The 17766-nt window shown below is 46.2% G+C and overlaps 2 protein-coding genes across 9 annotated transcripts in view; one reads left to right on the forward strand and one right to left on the reverse strand.

The window, feature by feature from the left end:
- Positions 1 to 6816, forward strand: part of CREBBP (CREB binding lysine acetyltransferase) — a 51604-nt gene extending 44788 nt beyond the window's left edge. For all 3 annotated transcript variants that reach the window (XM_026704553.2, XM_026704554.2, XM_026704555.2), the window contains exons 29-31: positions 2600 to 2761; positions 2943 to 3224; positions 3679 to 6816. In XM_026704553.2, coding sequence (XP_026560338.1) covers positions 2600 to 2761; positions 2943 to 3224; positions 3679 to 5901 — 2667 coding nt within the window. In that variant the 3' untranslated portion in view covers positions 5902 to 6816. The remainder of the gene's footprint in view (positions 1 to 2599; positions 2762 to 2942; positions 3225 to 3678) is intronic.
- Positions 6817 to 7516: 700 nt separating this feature from the next.
- Positions 7517 to 17668, reverse strand: SLX4 (SLX4 structure-specific endonuclease subunit). 6 transcript variants are annotated; one of them, XM_087912754.1, is made up of 10 exons: positions 17385 to 17668; positions 17064 to 17305; positions 16623 to 16818; positions 16119 to 16228; positions 15630 to 15776; positions 13699 to 13868; positions 10124 to 11862; positions 9539 to 9641; positions 9051 to 9428; positions 7517 to 8752 (listed from the first exon to the last, which is right to left on the reverse strand). In XM_087912754.1, exons 1-10 carry the CDS (start codon positions 17644 to 17646, stop codon positions 8425 to 8427), a joined length of 3675 nt encoding a protein of 1224 aa, XP_087768880.1. In that variant the 5' UTR covers positions 17647 to 17668; the 3' UTR covers positions 7517 to 8424. The 6 variants fall into 6 exon arrangements, with proteins under 6 accessions (XP_087768880.1, XP_087768878.1, XP_087768877.1 ...); XM_087912752.1 differs by having other exon boundaries at positions 9539 to 9647; positions 16119 to 16225; positions 17385 to 17667; XM_087912751.1 differs by having other exon boundaries at positions 9539 to 9647; positions 17385 to 17667.
- Positions 17669 to 17766: the final 98 nt, after the last annotated feature.

Consider the following 17766-nt stretch of genomic DNA (forward strand, 5'->3'; position numbering starts at 1 on the left):
CACATAAAATGGAGGCTCTTTGGACTTCAAGTTTTTCATAAGTCCTGGTCAGATGGTGGGTTTCCTCCCCGTAGAGGTGCAATATTTGTTTTCTGAGGTTCTCGCGGGTATTTATATGTAGATCTTTGGTTGTTCGGGTTTTCTCCCGCGTAAGATTCGAAGTATCTAGGCAACGTTTCGATGAAGTCTCATTCATCATCTTCAGGCTTCTTGCCAAACAACTACAACCCTATGCAGAATCCATCAACTCACACGTAAGAAACTCATTCCAGTTCATCGAGATCATAAAGAAACAAAACTTACAACCTAGCGACCTACTAGTAAGCTTCGATGTCATATCCCTCTTCACCCAAGTGCCAATAAAAGAAGCCTTGACAGCCATCCAAAACAAATACAACCCCCCCAAGCACATCCTAGATCTAACCAACCACTGCCTATCCAATACTTACTTCACCTACAATGGACAAAAATACAAACAAATAGAAGGAGCACCTATGGGATCACCCCTCTCACCTGTCATCGCAAACCTCTACATGGAACACTTTGAAACACAAGCTCTAGAAAAATACGACCACAAACCCAAACTCTGGCTCAGATACGTAGATGACACCTTCATAATCTGGCCACACGGGAAAGAAAAACTGAACAACTTCCTCACATACCTCAACAGTCTACACCCCAAAATACAATTCACCATGGAAACAGAAGCCAACAATCAACTTCCCTTCCTGGATGTCTTGGTATACAAAAGATCCGATGGCTCCCTAGGACACACCATCTACCAGAAGAAAACACATACTAACCGCTATCTACATGCACTCTCACACCACCACCCAGCACAGATCAATTCCGTAGCCAAGACACTCATCTCCAGAACAAAATGCTTAGCCGATGAACAACACCAAAAAACCGAACTACACACTCTCACCAACGTACTTACAGCCAATGGATTCCAAAGAAAGAAGATTACCCACCTAATCCAAAAAGAAGCCCCTACCAAAATCCAAGACAGAGAACAAGAAAACGGAAAAGCCCTCCTCCCATATATAAAAGGCACTACAGACAAAATTAGCAAGATCCTCCAAAAACACAACATCAAAACAGCATTCTGCACAAACAAAAAAATATCCACCATCCTAAGAAACCCCAAAGACAAAATCGAATTAGAAAACCAAGGAGTATACGAAATCCCCTGCACTGCCTGCCCTACCACATACATTGGACAAACTAACAGAAGAATAAGTGCACGCATTGAAGAACATAAGAACTCAATCAAAAAAAAGAAGAAACGACCTCTTCCCTGGTCCAACACCTCAAAGCCACAGGACATGAAATTGATTTTAAAAATACCAGAACTATCGCCAAAACCGAACACTTCAACAGCAGAATAATCAGAGAAGCCATAGAGATAGAAAACGCCCACACAGCATGAACAAACGAGATGACACCTCCCGCCTTCCAGCCATTTGGAAACCCGCCCTCATGAACAGACGAGTACCTAACATGAAGAAGGACACTGGACCCACACCCATGAGAGCCACACAAGATGCCACCACCACACTTCCATGTAGAAAACAGACTCCCACCCATTCAGAAAATGAGAAACGACCATGGACCAGAAGCTGCACTGCAGCTGCATCACTACCCACTTCAAACCCCTCTGAGCCATACATGAAGCAAACTGACACCCACTATGAAGATGCAGCAGGACCACGAACTAGAAGCCAAACAGCAAGATCACAACTCTCCAGCTCAAATCCCCCAGCAACTATAACTAACCTGAGCACAACCAAGCCCCTCCTGAACAGAACACGCCTCCAACCAATCAGAACACGGCTAACCCCCAACCAATCAGAACACAGCCAAACCCCTACCAATGAGAACACCCCCACCCAATCAGAACACAGCCAAGCCCCCACCCAATCAAGTCCCACCCCCACTGGCAGTTAAAAGGAGGAAGCAGCTGCAATCTCCATTACTCTGAGAAGCACAGAGCTGGAGACAGAAGCCTGAAGATGATGAATGAGACTTCATCGAAACGTTGCCTAGATACTTCGAATCTTACGCGGGAGAAAACCCGAACAACCAAAGATCTACATATAAATACCCGCGAGAACCTCAGAAAACATATATATATATATATATATATATTTGGTTTTAAAATATTGATATTCATAAAAGAGTAAAGCAATAGTTTACTTCAGTTTTATTTTTTACAGCTGCAGAACACAAGCGGGTAGCAAAGAGAACTAGTTCAGTTAAAATGAAAGAAAAACCATGTAATTCATTGGGATTTTTTTGTTTAATTATGACCGTGGCCAGTTTTTCTGAACTTGATGGGCCAAAAGTAGCACAGGCTGCTCCCTCTGTCTATTATAGATGCAAGAAGGAAAAAGGTTCCTTCTGCAATTAAAGGACTGTCCGCAGTCCTGCTGAGAGGTATATATTTTTCTTATAGAAAATCAGTGTATTATTGTGGGGAATCACTTTCGTTTAGCTTGTCTGATTTTCCCTTGCCCACTCCTCCTAGCAAGCAGGTGTTCTCTTCACACATGCCTTGAAAGAGGAAGAGTTGAGCAGCTTCCTGATGTTTTAACAGGGAAGCCAGGGTGACAGCAAGAATGCCAAGAAGAAGAATAATAAGAAAACAAACAAGAATAAGAGCAGCCTTAGCCGAGCCAACAAGAAGAAACCCTCCATGCCTAACGTGTCGAATGATTTGTCTCAGAAGCTGTATGCCACAATGGAGAAACATAAAGAGGTACTATGTCCAAGCCCTTCTCATTTCCTTTTTTTGCAGTCACATTTGCAAAATTTAATGTTACAAAAGAGAGAGGGAGGGAAGTAGACCACATTAAGTAATGTGGTATCTTGGCGACTTGGCAGTTCTCATTGTTGGAGATGGTCTTGTGCTCACCTCTTCCTTTGCCTTCACATGGCAGGTCTTCTTTGTAATTCACCTACATGCGGGGCCCGTCATCAACACCTTACCCCCCATTGTGGATCCAGACCCGTTACTTAGTTGTGATCTGATGGATGGCCGGGATGCCTTCCTCACTTTAGCAAGGGACAAGCACTGGGAGTTTTCCTCATTACGTCGCTCCAAGTGGTCCACTCTGTGCATGCTTGTGGAGCTGCACACCCAGGGGCAAGATCGTTTTGTTTATACCTGCAATGAGTGTAAACATCATGTGGAAACACGGTGGCATTGCACTGTCTGTGACGTAAGTATATGTTGCCTGCTGTGATGCTACTCCAGGTTTGAATTGGCCTGCAAACCTGTCTCTTCTTTTCTACAAAACTTTTAAAAATAATATATGATTATGATTAATACATAATATATAATAACACAACTGTGGGCCCAATTATTATGATTTGAGCATCAGTTTTACACAATGAAGAAAGCCATAGTAACACTTCCCTATGTGGGAATTCTGTAAGAATCCTATTTTCTGAGCAAGGCTGTTCTGTATTAGTGGCCACTGGAGTTCTTCATTATGTTCTTGATAATTGAATGACTTTTAATAGAACTAAAACTGTGACAGATGGAATGTCTGAGGTACATGCACCTAGTTTCAACAAACTCTTCCCTATTCTTTTATGCAGGAGAACTGCATGCATACATACTTTTTCACATGGTAGGTTGTTGATCTTGATATCTCTCACTTTGCTTTTCAGGATTACGACCTCTGCATTAACTGCTATAACAGCAAGAGCCATGAGCATAAGATGCTGAAGTGGGGCTTGGGCCTGGATGATGACGGGAACAGCCAAGGGGAACAGCAGTCCAAGAGCCCCCAGGAATCCCGTCGGCTCAGCATCCAGCGATGCATTCAATCTTTAGTGCACGCTTGCCAGTGTCGCAATGCAAATTGTTCATTGCCATCCTGCCAGAAGATGAAGCGTGTTGTCCAGCACACCAAAGGCTGCAAGCGCAAGACCAATGGAGGCTGTCCTGTGTGCAAACAGCTGATTGCTCTTTGTTGCTACCATGCCAAACACTGCCAAGAGAACAAATGCCCAGTGCCCTTCTGCCTCAACATCAAGCATAAGCTCCGGCAGCAGCAGATCCAACACCGTCTGCAGCAGGCGCAGTTGATTCGCCGCAGGATGGCAACCATGACCACCCGAAACGTGCCTCAGCAGAATTTGCCTTCTCCTACCTCAGCAACACCTGGGACCCCGACACAGCAGCCAAGCACCCCACAGACTCCTCAGCCCCCTCCCCAGCCTTCCCCCATTAGCATGTCACCAGCGGCTTTTCCTACTGTAGGGAGAACGCCAGCGCCCCCTCCCATTTCAGCAGGCAAGCCTTCCAACCAGGTGGCTGCTCCACCTCCGCCTGCCCAACCCCCACCAGGAGCTGTGGAAGCAGCCCGGCAGATTGAAATCGAAGCAGCCCAACAGCAGCAGCAGCAGCACCAGCAGCAGCAGCAGCAGCAACTCTACCGGGTGAGCAGCAATGGCTTGCCTCCAGGCCGAACAGGAATGGTGAGCACAGCAGTGGGGGCGGTCAATCCCATGCAGCAGGCTGGCATGAATGTGCCCCGACCTAACTCCGTCAGTGGCCCAATATTGCCCAACCTGCAGCCTGGGCAGTGGCAGTCATCAGCTCCGGTGCCCCAACAGCAGCCAGGAATGCCAAGGCCAGTCCTGGCCATGCCTGGCCAACAAACAGTAACTGGCCCAAGGATGCCAGGCGTACAGCCACCAACCCGAACGATTCCTCCAAATGCTTTGCAAGAGTTACTGCGGACTTTGAAATCTCCCAGTTCCCCACAGCAGCAGCAACAGGTGCTGAATATTTTGAAGTCGAACCCACAGCTCATGGCAGCTTTTATAAAGCAGAGAACAGCCAAATACGTAGCAAACCAGCCTGGCATGCAGCCCCAGCCTAGCATTCAACCCCAGACAGGCATGCCACAAACTCCAAGTCCACTGCAGCAGCCACCTCCACCAGCAGGGTTGCATGCTCAAACAGGCCTGCAGAATCTGAGTGCACTGCCAGCAGGTGTCCCACGACCAGGGGTCCCACCCCAGCAGCCAGCCATAGGAGGCCTGGCTGCACAGGGCCAGTCAATCAGCATCATGAATCCAGCTCACAATCCGGCTATGGCCAACATGAGTCCTCAGTACAGGGAGATCTTGAGAAGACAATTACTGCAACAGCAGCAGCAGCAGCAGCAGCAGCAGCAGCAAGGTGGAGCTGGGCTGGCCACTCACAGCCAGTTCCCGCAGCCTCCAGGCCCTGGAGTTTATGCCCAAGCCATTCAGCAGCAGCGGATGCAGCAGCAGCAGCAGCAGCATCTTTCAATCCAAGCAGGGGCCATGGGGCAGCTAGCTCAGATGGGACAGCTGAATCCTATGGGGCAGCCAGCCATGGGAGCCGATAGCAGCCCTAACATCCAGCAAGCTCTGCAGCAGCGACTCCTGCAACAACAGCAGCAGCAGCAGCAGCAGCAGCAGCAACTTAAACCACAAATGGGCTCCCCAGGCCAGCCAAATTCCATGAGCCCCCAACAGCATCTGCTCTCAGGACAAGCCCCCCCATCCCACCTCCCTGGCCAACCAATCAATGCCTCCCTCAGCAGCCAGGTGCGCTCTCCAGCACCTGTTCAGTCCCCCAGGCCCCAATCCCAGCCACCACATTCCAGCCCATCCCCCAGGATTCAGCCCCAGCCTTCTCCTCACCATGCCTCACCGCAGACTGGCTCACCTCATCCTGGGTTGGCTGTTACAATGGCTGGCTCCATGGAACAGGGACACTTGGGCAACCCAGAGCAGAGTGCAATGCTTCCCCAGCTCAACCCTCCAAATAGGAACGTGTTACCAAATGAGCTGTCCCTGGTTGGTGATACCACAGGAGGTGACACACTAGAAAAATTTGTGGAGGGCTTGTAGCATCCCATAGTTTCTCATGTTCCTGGACTTCTTGAACTGAAAAAGACTTGTAGCTCAAGCTAAACCCTAGATGGGACTGATTCATCCTCTACCTGTGAATAGATGAATGGCTGTTTAAAAAAAAAAGAGAATATATATTTTTTTGTTAAAGCCAGCCAGGTGTGGTTAAAATATCTGGTCTCCTTGTTGTGGGTTTTTTTTAGTTGTTATTGTTGACTTTACTTTTTTAAAGGGGAAAATGTGTCCATTATATTCATATTTTTTATTTGTACTTTCAAGACTAAGCAGCGGTGTTTAGCAAAGGAGAAAAATATTCACATTCTAATGTATCTTGCTACATTTCTGACATTTGGCAGAAAGTTTTGTTTTGTTTTAGTCTTATTCGATTCTGGATTTTGCAAGTATCCTAAGTATTACTACCCCTTGGAAAGATAGGAACTGACTCTTGCACACATGGACACACATTGCAGATGTAGAAATTGTTGCTTGTTTTTCTCTGATAAAACTGGTTTTAGATTTTAAAAAAAATAGGGACACTCACTACTTAGGACATATTAATTTTAACAGGGAAGAAGTGTATTCTGTAATTCTTTGATGTGAACTTGAACTGAGGAAAAGCAATTACAGTGTAAATCATGCAAACTATTATTACTATAAATATGAACAATTCAAGATTCAATCACTGTATAGAGGGGGGAACAAACTCATTTCTTACTTCTATAGCATATTGTTAAATAAACTGTGTGCAACAGACAAAAAGGATGTCCTTGAATTCATGTACATGGTATTAACAGTGTTTGGATTTTTTGTTATGAAAATGCTGTTTTCAACATTGTATTTGGACTATGCATGTCTTTTTTCCATTGTATATAAAGTATTGCTTAAAAGTGATATAAATTACTGAAGTTTTTAAAATGTTTCTGTCCTTTAAATCCATGTAAGATTGTCAAGTTTGTATTTGATTGTGTGCCAGTGCAAGTATAGGAATATAGGTTTGAGTTCATTGAAAGGCATCCAGTAAGGAAGTAGTACTCATACTTGGCTGTACTAATTCGTAAGAATTAACAGAAGGAAAGAGAAGTATTCCTTTTTAAAAAAACACATTTTGGGGAAGGAACACCAGTTTGACTGAAATAGATGCTTCCTAAAGTAAAATCGAAGAACAAGGTTTTCTGTGCAATAACAATGAAGAAACTACACAACAGATTCAGAAGGGACAACATCATCTCTTTCTATTGATTTTCTCAGCCTGGTTCTATCTACGATATCCCTTACGAGGATGGCTATACTGTTTTTGAGGGGAACAAAATTGGGCTTCTTACTCTGCCTCATACATTATCACTCATGATGGGTTTTGTCAGATACCATAACTAACAATTGTATCTAATGTATTACAGTTTCAATGTAACTGAAAATACCACATAGGTTGTACACCAAATACAGAGAAATCCTTCCTCAGGCGAAGAGTGGTGGTGGTGGTGGTATGGAAATCATGTAAAACCTCTTACATAGGGGCATGACATGTTAATGTTCATTTATTTAATAAACACGCCTGCCCATCTTATATACATGACTCTGGGCAGTAACGATTAAAAACGTTGCAATGTGGGACCAATGACATTTTTAAAAGATTTATTCACATTTAGTACATAAAATGATTTCTTGTTTTTTAACAGGGAAAGTAAGTAATGAAATCAATTATATAATTTAAACAGTCTAAAATAAGACATGCATTACCACCCCTCTCTGCAAGTATTAACAGTTTTGATCCTCCAGTCCTCCCAAATCTTTGAGAAGCAAGAATTTAGAGTGTTCAGTAAAAATGCCGCCTTCTCACATCACATCATCTTGCTCTCTTCTTCCCAGTTTTGCTTTTTTTACACACCACCACCTCCCGGGAGGCAATTTTGTAGTAAATTACTTGGGTGGTACTCAGGCAACATAAACTTGAAAGTTGTCTTTACAAATGGAGGAGTATGCTTTTTCCTCCACCATCAGCCAGCCACAGGGCAAAGATACTTCTTGGCCTTAACCGGTCATTCCAACAGGCACGCTGAAATCATTCCTCAGGATTGGATGGAAGTGACCAACTCTGACATCAAGCAGCTCAAATCCTCAATTTGGGCAACAAGGCAGTTTTGACTTAACCAAATTAAGCATGACCTGACCCCATCAGTCTGTGGAAAACTCTGCATTTAAATCCACAGAAAACATCTTTTATTACCAAATAGGGACAACCCATATCTAAGTCAATGAGAAAATGGACTGCCCCTGTAATCAGCACACCTGTACAAAGCTGCTCTAAGGATGCAGACTATCCACTGTCCAAAGTTTGGCTAAAAGGGACCAAACACACTCCAAACCCCCAACACAAATTATTTCCCCCCTGCTTCCCCCTCAAAAAAGGACTGAGCGAAGAAAAACATGTAAACATGAAAATGAACTGACTGGAAAGCTGCAGAGGAAAAAAACTTCCAGGAGTTCACCTTTTGGAAGAATATCAAATAGCCAAAGGGCTTAGCATCAACTTTGCCCTTTTTTCTTGCATCTGTGCAGGTGGTGTTTTCTCTCTCTCCGAGTTTCTGCAGTGGTAAACGTGATGCCGTTGGTATCCAAAAAGTCCAACAACTTGTCCAATGCAATCCTCATGCCATTCTGCTTTAGTTCTGCATGCAGTACAGACAGTTTAATGGGCTGATATAGCAGAATTTGCTGGCAAAGAGATGGGTTGGAATGAATATAGTGCTTCAAGATTTCCAGTTTCTGATCCTCACCACTAGCGGCAATCTGAGAAGCAAGTACATTTTCCTCTTTCTCTGCCAGCATGCTGATTTTACACTCCGTGGATGAACTAGAAACAGGATGAGAAAGGAAAAGGCATTACGATACCTAGACAATCTCTTAAATTTACCTTATTTTTTAAAAAGGTGGGTACTTGGTATAACCCAGACTACTACACACATCCACTACACAGCGTCAACATAACCGTTCCAATTTAAGGCTAACTAAAGGTAGAGAATATGGCTGTCTGAGGACAGGGGATGGACAGGTGATTTTCAAAGTTCTTGCCTTCATTCCTCAGCATCTGGTGAAACATGTCAACAGCCTAAAAAGTCAGAATGGAAGAATGAACACATCTGCTCCTATACCTTTGAGATGCTGCATAAGTCTTACTTCCAGCTCCTGTTGTGCCAGCTGACGCTTCAGAAGTTGTCAGGATTAAATCTCCATCACCCTCTCCATCAATTAATCTGTTTGCAGGAAGAGCAGCTCCCTTCGGCCACGCAAGTCCAGCCTGTGGCCTCTGAGCATCTCCTTCAGAGAGATCTATATGTTTAGTTCTATTTGGGCTCCCCTGAAGCAGTCGATAAGGAGAAAGACATTTTTGCTGCAGTTTCCAAAAGGAACTGGTAGAAACCGGCACAGTTTTTTTCTTAGAGTCGGTTCCTGCCTGTTGGTGAGTAAACTGAAAAATTTCCTTCAGTTTTAAAATCATCTGCCGTTTTGGGAGAGCACGAACACCAAATCTAAGGAAAAAGGAGGCCAAATCACAATTTGCATGTAAGCACAACCTGTAAAGTATTTTTGCAAGTTCTTGCCTACAGAAGGGTCCTGCTTCAATCCCGACAGCACCCACCTGCTCAATTCCTTCTTCAGTTCTGGGGTGTCCATGCTTGAATAAGGTGGAAAGGGCATGAGCGGAGTAACACAAGAGACGTCCCTGGCTTGGCAGGCAAGATCTGTAACTGATCAAAATAAATCAAATCAGCCACGTGGGCTATACTCTGCTGCAAAACCTGTCTATCACCACCATACATACTGCACTTATTACTCCACAGTAAAATCATTCCAAACCTCTGGGAAGACTGCTATCAGATATTAATCCCCATCATGCACAATTTTTTTAAAATAAAAAAAATTCAACAGTTAATTAGAAAAGTGCTTTAGAAAGGAGGAAGCCAAAACTGAATTTCTAGATTGTTGCTCCCCTCTCAGAATCTACAGGAAATAGGACACATCCAAAGATCACTGTCTTTTGCAAAACTAAGGACCCAATGCAGCTTAGCCAGGATTCTGGTCTCGCACTTCAGTGTGAATATTCATCGAGCTTCAAAGGACTTGACAGCTAACTAACTAAGTAACTGGGGTTTTTTTGGCCATGTTACAAAGTAGCCTTAACTGTCAAAGAAGTTGTCATAACTGACCCAAAGCAGCAACTTACCAGAAACTGTTGGAACAGGTATGGAAGCAGACAAACTTGAGGAGGCAGGAAGAGCTTCATTGCTATCAGAGTCTTCTCCAGGCCTATTTTGAGAGTTGTGCAGTAGCAAATCTCCCATTCCAAAATGGAATGTAGCTGCTGTATTAGTTACACTACTAGCAACAGTCACAGGGTGATTGTTCTGCATGTCAAACATGTGCACAGAAGTCCTCAAAGGATTTCTGGCATTTGCAATTATTACCTCCAAAGGTTCTACAAAGATGCCCCTTGAACATAGTGGCACTGCTTCCTGCTCCTCCTCATTATCATCCACAACCACCACATCTCTCTCTGCTGCACACAGGCCATTGTCAGATTTCACTATTTCGAGCAAAGAGGTAGATGAAAGCACTGGCAGAGGTTTATAGTTGCAAGACAGTTCTGTCTGGGTTTCATAAGTCCATTGTTTTTCAAGGGAAGAATTCAACCTGGATTTTTCAACCTGCACATCATCCAAGCTATTCCAGACTTCCACGGGAGTTTCGGGCACCACCAATGTCCTTTCTTCACTCCAGCCTAAACCTCCCCAGAAGCTGCCTTCTTTGTGATTACTCAGGTCCAAGGGCTGATGGCATTCACCCAAAGATTGTGCCTCATTACACGTTAGTGTGCCCAATCCATCTCCCACTTTACTTACATCCTGCTGGGGAGTGGCTGGGCTCCAGCAGTTCATGACATCACCAACAGGGCTCTCTTTATGCCATGAGTGTTGCTCAGAGAAGCTTGAAGCGGCCTCTGCCTGTTTCTTTTCTGCCTTCTGCTCCAGCTCTTCATCAGAATCCAGTACTACAATATGGTCACTCGTCATGTTCAGATCATGAGGATTCCCCACACCAGACTTCTCTAGGCTGCCAATAGGAGCCTCTCCCTTCCTGTTTATATTCTCTTGCTTATCATTTTGAGAGAGAAGCCTATCTAATATGTTTGGTTGTGATGCAGATGTTATTGGAGAGAAAGGAACTTCTAGGTCTCTTGGCAAAGTCATCTGGAGATCTTTTGCTGGCACTTGAAAAAATCTTGGAGAATTTCTTGCTGTAATTTCATCTTTGGCTGTGTTAATATTCTTCTCCCACAGAGAACAACAGTTCGTTTCTGACACAGAAAATTGGGCTGCAGATCTCTCCAGATGATTACTATGAGTGGAATCCCCAGCTAACCTGAGATGAATCTCACTTGTGGGCTCTTTTCTAGTACTTGCTCCGAAGGACACTATTTCCTTAAAATCTCGCTGGAACTCAACAGAATACTTTTTCAGATCTTTTTCCATGCTGGCAATAGAGGTTTTCAATTTGGATGAGTCTTGATCACTTTTTATTTCACTTTTCCTAAGTGTCATGCCTCTTCTGGGCTTCTCTCGCACCTTTCTTGGGCAAGAAGCACCATCTTGGCCAATTTTCTTTTCCACTTCATTACGTCTGTATTCAGTGCAGACCTTTTCCTTCCTGGCTTCATCAGATGTCATTCTGCGCTGGGTAGCCACAAACTCATAGATCTCCTCTAGTTCCTGCTCATTCATATTGTCACTGATTTCATCTCTGCATACAGATTTTGCTGCAGTTTCTTCATCTTCATCCTGCCACATGGATTTCAAAAGTTCTTCAAAATTTTCAACTTCGTCTTTATCATCAGCTGGCTTTTCTACAGATACCTCTTCACTAGGTTGGCCTACACACAGAACAGCCAATTCTTTCATTCCAAACCTGCAAACATACAAATATACATAAATGTTCTTTCTCTCTCTGGGTACAGTCCTGCTGATTGATGCAGCTGACACAGTTCTACAGGGGAATTATGGAGTCTGTCATCTGCACTTCTATAACTGTCTGGTTTGGTTCTGCAACCCAACAGGACAGACACAGACTTCAGAGAGTAATTAGGACTGCAGAAAAAATAATTGCTACCAACCTGCATTCCATCGAGGACCTGTATAGTGCACGAGTCAAAAAGAGGGCTGTGAAAATATTTACAGATTCCTCATATCCTGGACATAAACTGCTTTTCCTTGAAAGCCATCACTCTGCTAAACAACTAATTCCCTCAATACTGTTCAACTATTACAAAGTCTACATTAGTATTATTGTTAATCTTCTCAACACTCCTTATCACCCATCCCCCCCCACTTGTGACTGTATGACTGTAACTTTGTCGCTTGTATACTTACGATTTATATTGTTTCCTAGTATGATTTGATTGCTTATTGTATCTTATGACTATCATTAAGTGTCGTACCTTATGATTCTCGACTCTTGACGAATGTATTATTTTATGTATACTGAGAGTATTTACACCAAGACAAATTCCTTTTGTGTCCAATCACACTTGGCTAATCAAGTATTCTATTCTCAAAATGATGCTATAGAGCACTGCACACCAAAACAACTAGACATAAGGACAGTTTTTTCCCATCACGCCGCTAAACAACTAATTCCCACAACACTGTCAAACTATTTACTAAGTCTACATTACTATTACTATTAATCTTCTCATCACTCCGTGTCACCCATCCCCTCCCACTTATGACTGTATGACTGTAACGTGTATCCTTCCAATTTATATTGACTGTTTCCTAGTATGATTTGATTGCTTATTTGTACCCTATGACTGTATTAAGCATTGTACCTTATGATTCTTCATGAATGTACCTTTCTTTTTATGTACACTAAGAGCATATGCACCAAGACAAATTCCTTGTGTGTCTAATCACACTTAGCCAATAAGGAATTCATTCATTCATTCAATCCATAATATAAGATAATGGAATCCTTACTCATGCTTCATATAGCAAACCAAAACAAGCTATGTTCAGAACTATCATACGGTAAATTTCACAATGATTTCCAACCAATTAAATACTCGGAAGCAGGGGTCACCAACCTTTTGGACCCCAGGGATCACCAAACTCATAATTTTAAATCCCTCGGACCAGAGACCCTGGGAAAATTCCCCACCCTGTTTTCCTACCGACCGATAATTATTTGGTATCGCAGGATACCCTCTCCAGCTCCATTCTCGAGGCGGGGAAGAGAGAGGGAGAGACTTTTGGCCTCATGCAAGGAAAGCAGCAGAAGCAGAAGTCTTTCTTTCTCTCCCACAAACTCCACCAGAAATGAGTCTTTATGAGACTTGTCGCGCCGGCACAGCCTCTTGGAGCAGGATGCCTTGCAGGGTCCCAAAGACTCATTTCTGGCGGAGTTTGGGGGAGAGAAAGAAACACTTTTGCTGCTTTCCTTGCATGCAGCCAAAAGCAGAAGAAAGAAGCGGCATGAAGCAGCCCGGTGGCCAGGGGAGGCACCTGGGGCGAATGGGACAAGTCCCCCCCCCCGCCCTTCCTCCCCTCCTCACTACCTTGTGTTGTTTGTTCCCGTGGGCTATGTGGGTGGCCCAGCCTTGTGTTCCCATGCAGCCTGGATTAATTGCTTTGGGGGGTGCTTTGGGGGTGACATTTCTCTGCAGACCATGAAAATTTTCTCACAGACCACCAGTGGTCCCCGGCCCACTGGTTGGCAACCACTGCTCTCAAGCATCAACACACCAACCTTATTGCTAGGTCAATCACATCTGATAGCAAATGTTGGGGTATGAAATGTTCAGCTGTGTAGAGGTACTTCAAGAACAGAGCAACAGCATCCCCTGGAGCATCATGTAGCAGCACACGGGAGGCTCCAACTTCTCCTTCTTCAGCCACCACAAAACGTCTGTGGTCAACCTGGTAGAAGAACAGAAAGGGACACCAATCTCTGCAGCAGCAATCATAACTCAAAGCTCCTTCCCTTCTTCTTTCAAACTTTCCTGACCACATGTGGAAGTTGTTCTGTACTGCAGACATTCAAAAGCATTAAGCTTTCTGCCACCATCCGTTTTTATGTTTGCCAGGCAAAAGGCCTCCTGCCTCAGCAATTATAAACACACCTGCATTTTGTACAATACAGGTAATCCTTGTTACCACAGTTCAAAGTTGTGACATGAATCTCCCACACACCCACACACCCCAAGCTCTTATGACAGTCTCAAGTTTATGAATGTTGCAGCACCACAACAGTCATTCGCCCTTACGACTGATAGCAGAGGAACTGCAACGTTCACCCTTATTCCCTGATCTAGCGAGCCTTCGGTTTCTTTGCTTGCTTTGGTACATTCACAAAGAACGGAGGCCTAAAGTACTACAAGTTCACGCAAGAGTGATCTCACAGTACTTTAGGCCTCAGTTCTCTGGATCAAGAGACCAGACGACATCTGCTGCAAAAGCCTTTACAAGCCGACAGGAGGCTTTGAGGCAGTGAAATCACGCTACCTCAAAGCGTCCCATTGGCTTGCAAAAGCGGATGACTGCTTGAAGCTGCGTGATCTCCAGTGCTTTGCGTGTTGAGATTTCCAGCCTCAGCATGCAAAGCCTTTGCAAGCCAATGGGACATTTTGAGGCAGCATCATTTTGCTGCCTCAAAGCCTCCCGTCAGCTTGTAAACGTTTTGAGCGCCGAGACTGGAAGCCTGTGGGGGAGACTCATTGAGGCTACCCATCACTCTAAAAGCGGCAGGCAGCCTAGGTGACTCAATGAAGCCAAGCAGGGCGTGCTCGTCCCACTCTCCCTCAGCTCTCACCTTTTTGAAACGCCAGGAGCAGGCAAAGGAATTGTGGCAGAGCAGACACAGCTTGCTTGCTTTTCACAAGGTAAGTGCTTGTGGAGACCCGCATGGCAGGATGGGGTGGGGTGAGGGTGGAATTGTGGGGAGCATGAGGTATCTCAGTGAGTCGGGGAAGCCTTGGGTGGTAGGAAACACTAGGCCCGCCATGGCCTTCCCCACCCTGAAATACATCATGTGCACCTAATAACCGGCGCATTTGATTATCCAATGCATGGGCGAAAGCAGGGAGTTTTCATGTTCATTTTACGTGATTCATTCCAACAAATCTTTGGGTTATAAATGTAATTGGCAGGCTCCATTACGTTCATAACTCAAGGACTACCTGTATAAGAATACCAACTTTACAGTCCTATAAGCTATCCAAAGCTCCTTTGATCCCTTCCACCAATTAAATCTTTAGTTTTTTCAAGGCCTTCCACTTCTGTTCAAAACTATCATACGGTAAATTTCACAATGGTTTCCAACCAACTACTCGGAAGCAGGGGGCGCCAACCTTTTGGACCTCAGGGATCACCAAACTCATAATTTTAAATCCCTTAGACCAGAGACCCTTTTTTCTGCTCTTTACAGCCTTCATCTTGCTGAATTGGCTTCATTTTGCACTTGCCTATTGTAAGGCATAGCTGGTTGCTGTGAAATAACTGGTATGTCCCTCACTGGTATTCCTCTTCCAAGCGATGCTATTAGAATCAACCTCAAGAGGAAAATTTAGAGATAAGAAAATGGAAAAAGTCCACAAATATGGATCCATAATTTACAATCAAGAATGAACAATGTTAAAACGTTTTCTATGTACAGGCCTTAAACACTTTATGGCTACTTACAAATTGTAAAAGCTCAGGACACCGTGCATACAATACAAACATATGGGCATAAAAGACTTCCCCGCTATCCACCTGGATCTGGATGTCGCTCAAATGAGGGTTATTGACCATCTCCTTGAAGGCAGCAGTCAGTGAGCCAACAGGGAACTAGAACAGGAAGAAAAAAACATAATTGTTCCTCTTTCACAGCCCACAGGCAGATAGATGTTAAATTTCTCACTAAAAAGTTAGGTCTTCCATTTAAAAGGAAGATTTGGGGAAAGGACTGCCAGCAATTCACACCCTGGTTTTGTCCCAAAATCTTTAGAAGTTCTCTACTTGGCAAAAAGGAAATGAGGGCATTTTATATTACGTAGAGATCCAGGTACTTCTTTAACCCTATTGTGATGCTTCTGCCAAGCAATTATACAACTTGAAGAACTGAGTTCGGGTAGATGCTCAGTATCAATTCCTCATTTAGATATCCTTTGCATACAATTACATCCTTACTGCTTCACAAGAGCACTTTCGGGATAGTTGCTGCTGCTGCTGCTGCTGCTGCTTCTCCAACAACCAAGTAAAAGCCTTTTGCTGAGCATCTGGCATCTGTTCTTCTTCTTCTATAAAAAATCACCACCACCATCATCAATATAAACCTGGCCCAGAATATTGTCACTGTTACACATGAGCACAAATCAAATGTTTTGTTTATACCGTGGCTTTGTTCCCTTCCTGTTTGTCTCAGATACTACAGATTCCTTCAAGGGGGGTGAGATTTAGCAGAATTAACATCTATTTAGGCCAAGACAGGCCTAAATAGAACCACAGCTCTAAAAAGAAACATTTCTGGACATTTTATCTTCTGTGGCCCTAATTCCAATGGCTGCTTACAAAAGGTGAAACTTAAAAGGCTGCATTACTTGCTCATCAAGATCCAGAGATGGTCCCACCCTTATAGGCAGCCACGGTCTTTACAGCCCTCTGACCTCCCAGCCCTCCGCCAGGCAGCCTCACCAGGGTGCTCCAGCCGCCCCACATCAAGGCTCCACTGGGTGAACGTGAGTCCTTCCCCGGCCAACGCCAGGAGATCTCGCAGGGTATCGGCGGCATCTGTCGGACTGGCGGCTTCATAGCAGTCGCCGGTTCTGCTTGGGAAACGCTCCGTCTCTGGAAGCTCCGCTGGCGCCCCAGGCGGGCTGGATGCCGACCTCTGAAAAGGGAGGAGGTGGCTCCATGGCAGCCCGGGCGAGACCGAATCGCTCTGCGGGACCGGCCGAGCGCCCGGGCGGAAGACCTCCACCTGGCCGTGGGGAGACGATCTCGGCCTCGAGACGGTCCGGCGTCTCTCTGGGTCCCCGGGGACAGAAACGCCGCAGAAGAGCGACGGCTCAGCTGCCCAGGAGGGGAAAGGAGGGTCCCCGGAGAAGAGCCCGCCGCTTCCCCGCAGCCACGCACCTGATCAGCCCCCCAAGGGGCGACGGCCGGGGCTCCCGTCAACGAGCTCAGCTCCCACAGCCAGCCGGCCGGGCCCGCATTAGCCGGGGGCCCCTTCCAGCGGCTGGCGGGCAGCGGGGGCGTGCGAGGTGCAGCCGGAGCCTCCGACAGCAGTAAGGCCGCCCGGGCCTCGAGCCCTCGGCGGGCCTCCTCCGGCCCTTGGAGCAGCAGCGGCGGCGGCGACCTCCCGCGGCCCCTCGTCTCTAGGCGGAGAGCAGGCGGCGGTCAGTACCTCCCCGGCGGCGGCCTCCGCCGACCCCCACAGCCCCCCGCCGGACTCACCCGCCCTCCTGGGCCGCTTCCCGCCGTGCGCGGCCTCCGAGCGCGACCTGGCCGGGACCGCCAGCGGTTCCCAGGCCGCCTCCCACCGCCTCTTCCTCCCGGCCGGCCGAGGGGCCCCGCGTCGCTTCTGCCCGGGCTCCGGGGTGAGGGGAGGCGGGCGGGCGCCGGGATCCGCGGCCGTGCCAACCTCGCGAGGCCGCCGCAGCCGCCGCCACCCCCCTGGCGGATCCCGCAGCCGAAACTCGTCTTCCGAGTCGCCCATTTTGCCAGCGCACCAGCGCAGGCGCCACCTTCCCGCCGCGCGAGCGCCCCCTGCCGCTAGGCCGCCGACCCACCCAAGGCGCCGCCGACGCCACAGCCCCGCGCCGGGACCGAAGGGCCG

The sequence above is a fragment of the Pseudonaja textilis genome, chromosome 14, assembly GCF_049901715.1.
Source record: "Pseudonaja textilis isolate UNSWEBS1 chromosome 14, rPseTex1.2, whole genome shotgun sequence".
NCBI classification, from domain to species: domain Eukaryota; kingdom Metazoa; phylum Chordata; class Lepidosauria; order Squamata; family Elapidae; genus Pseudonaja; species Pseudonaja textilis.

Bases quoted from the DNA above. Each gene is read 5' to 3' on its own strand.
- SLX4 (XM_087912749.1), bottom strand. From the start codon at position 17,646: ATGGGCGACTCGGAAGACGAGTTTCGGCTGCGGGATCCGCCAGGGGGG. The intron at 17,287-17,359 runs GTCGGCGGAGGC...GGGCCGCGGGAG, and splicing joins TCCGGCGGGGGGCTGTGGGG to GTCGCCGCCGCCGCTGCTGC. The intron at 11,863-13,698 runs GTTGGTGTGTTG...GTATGTTTGCAG, and splicing joins GTGATTGACCTAGCAATAAG to GTTTGGAATGAAAGAATTGG.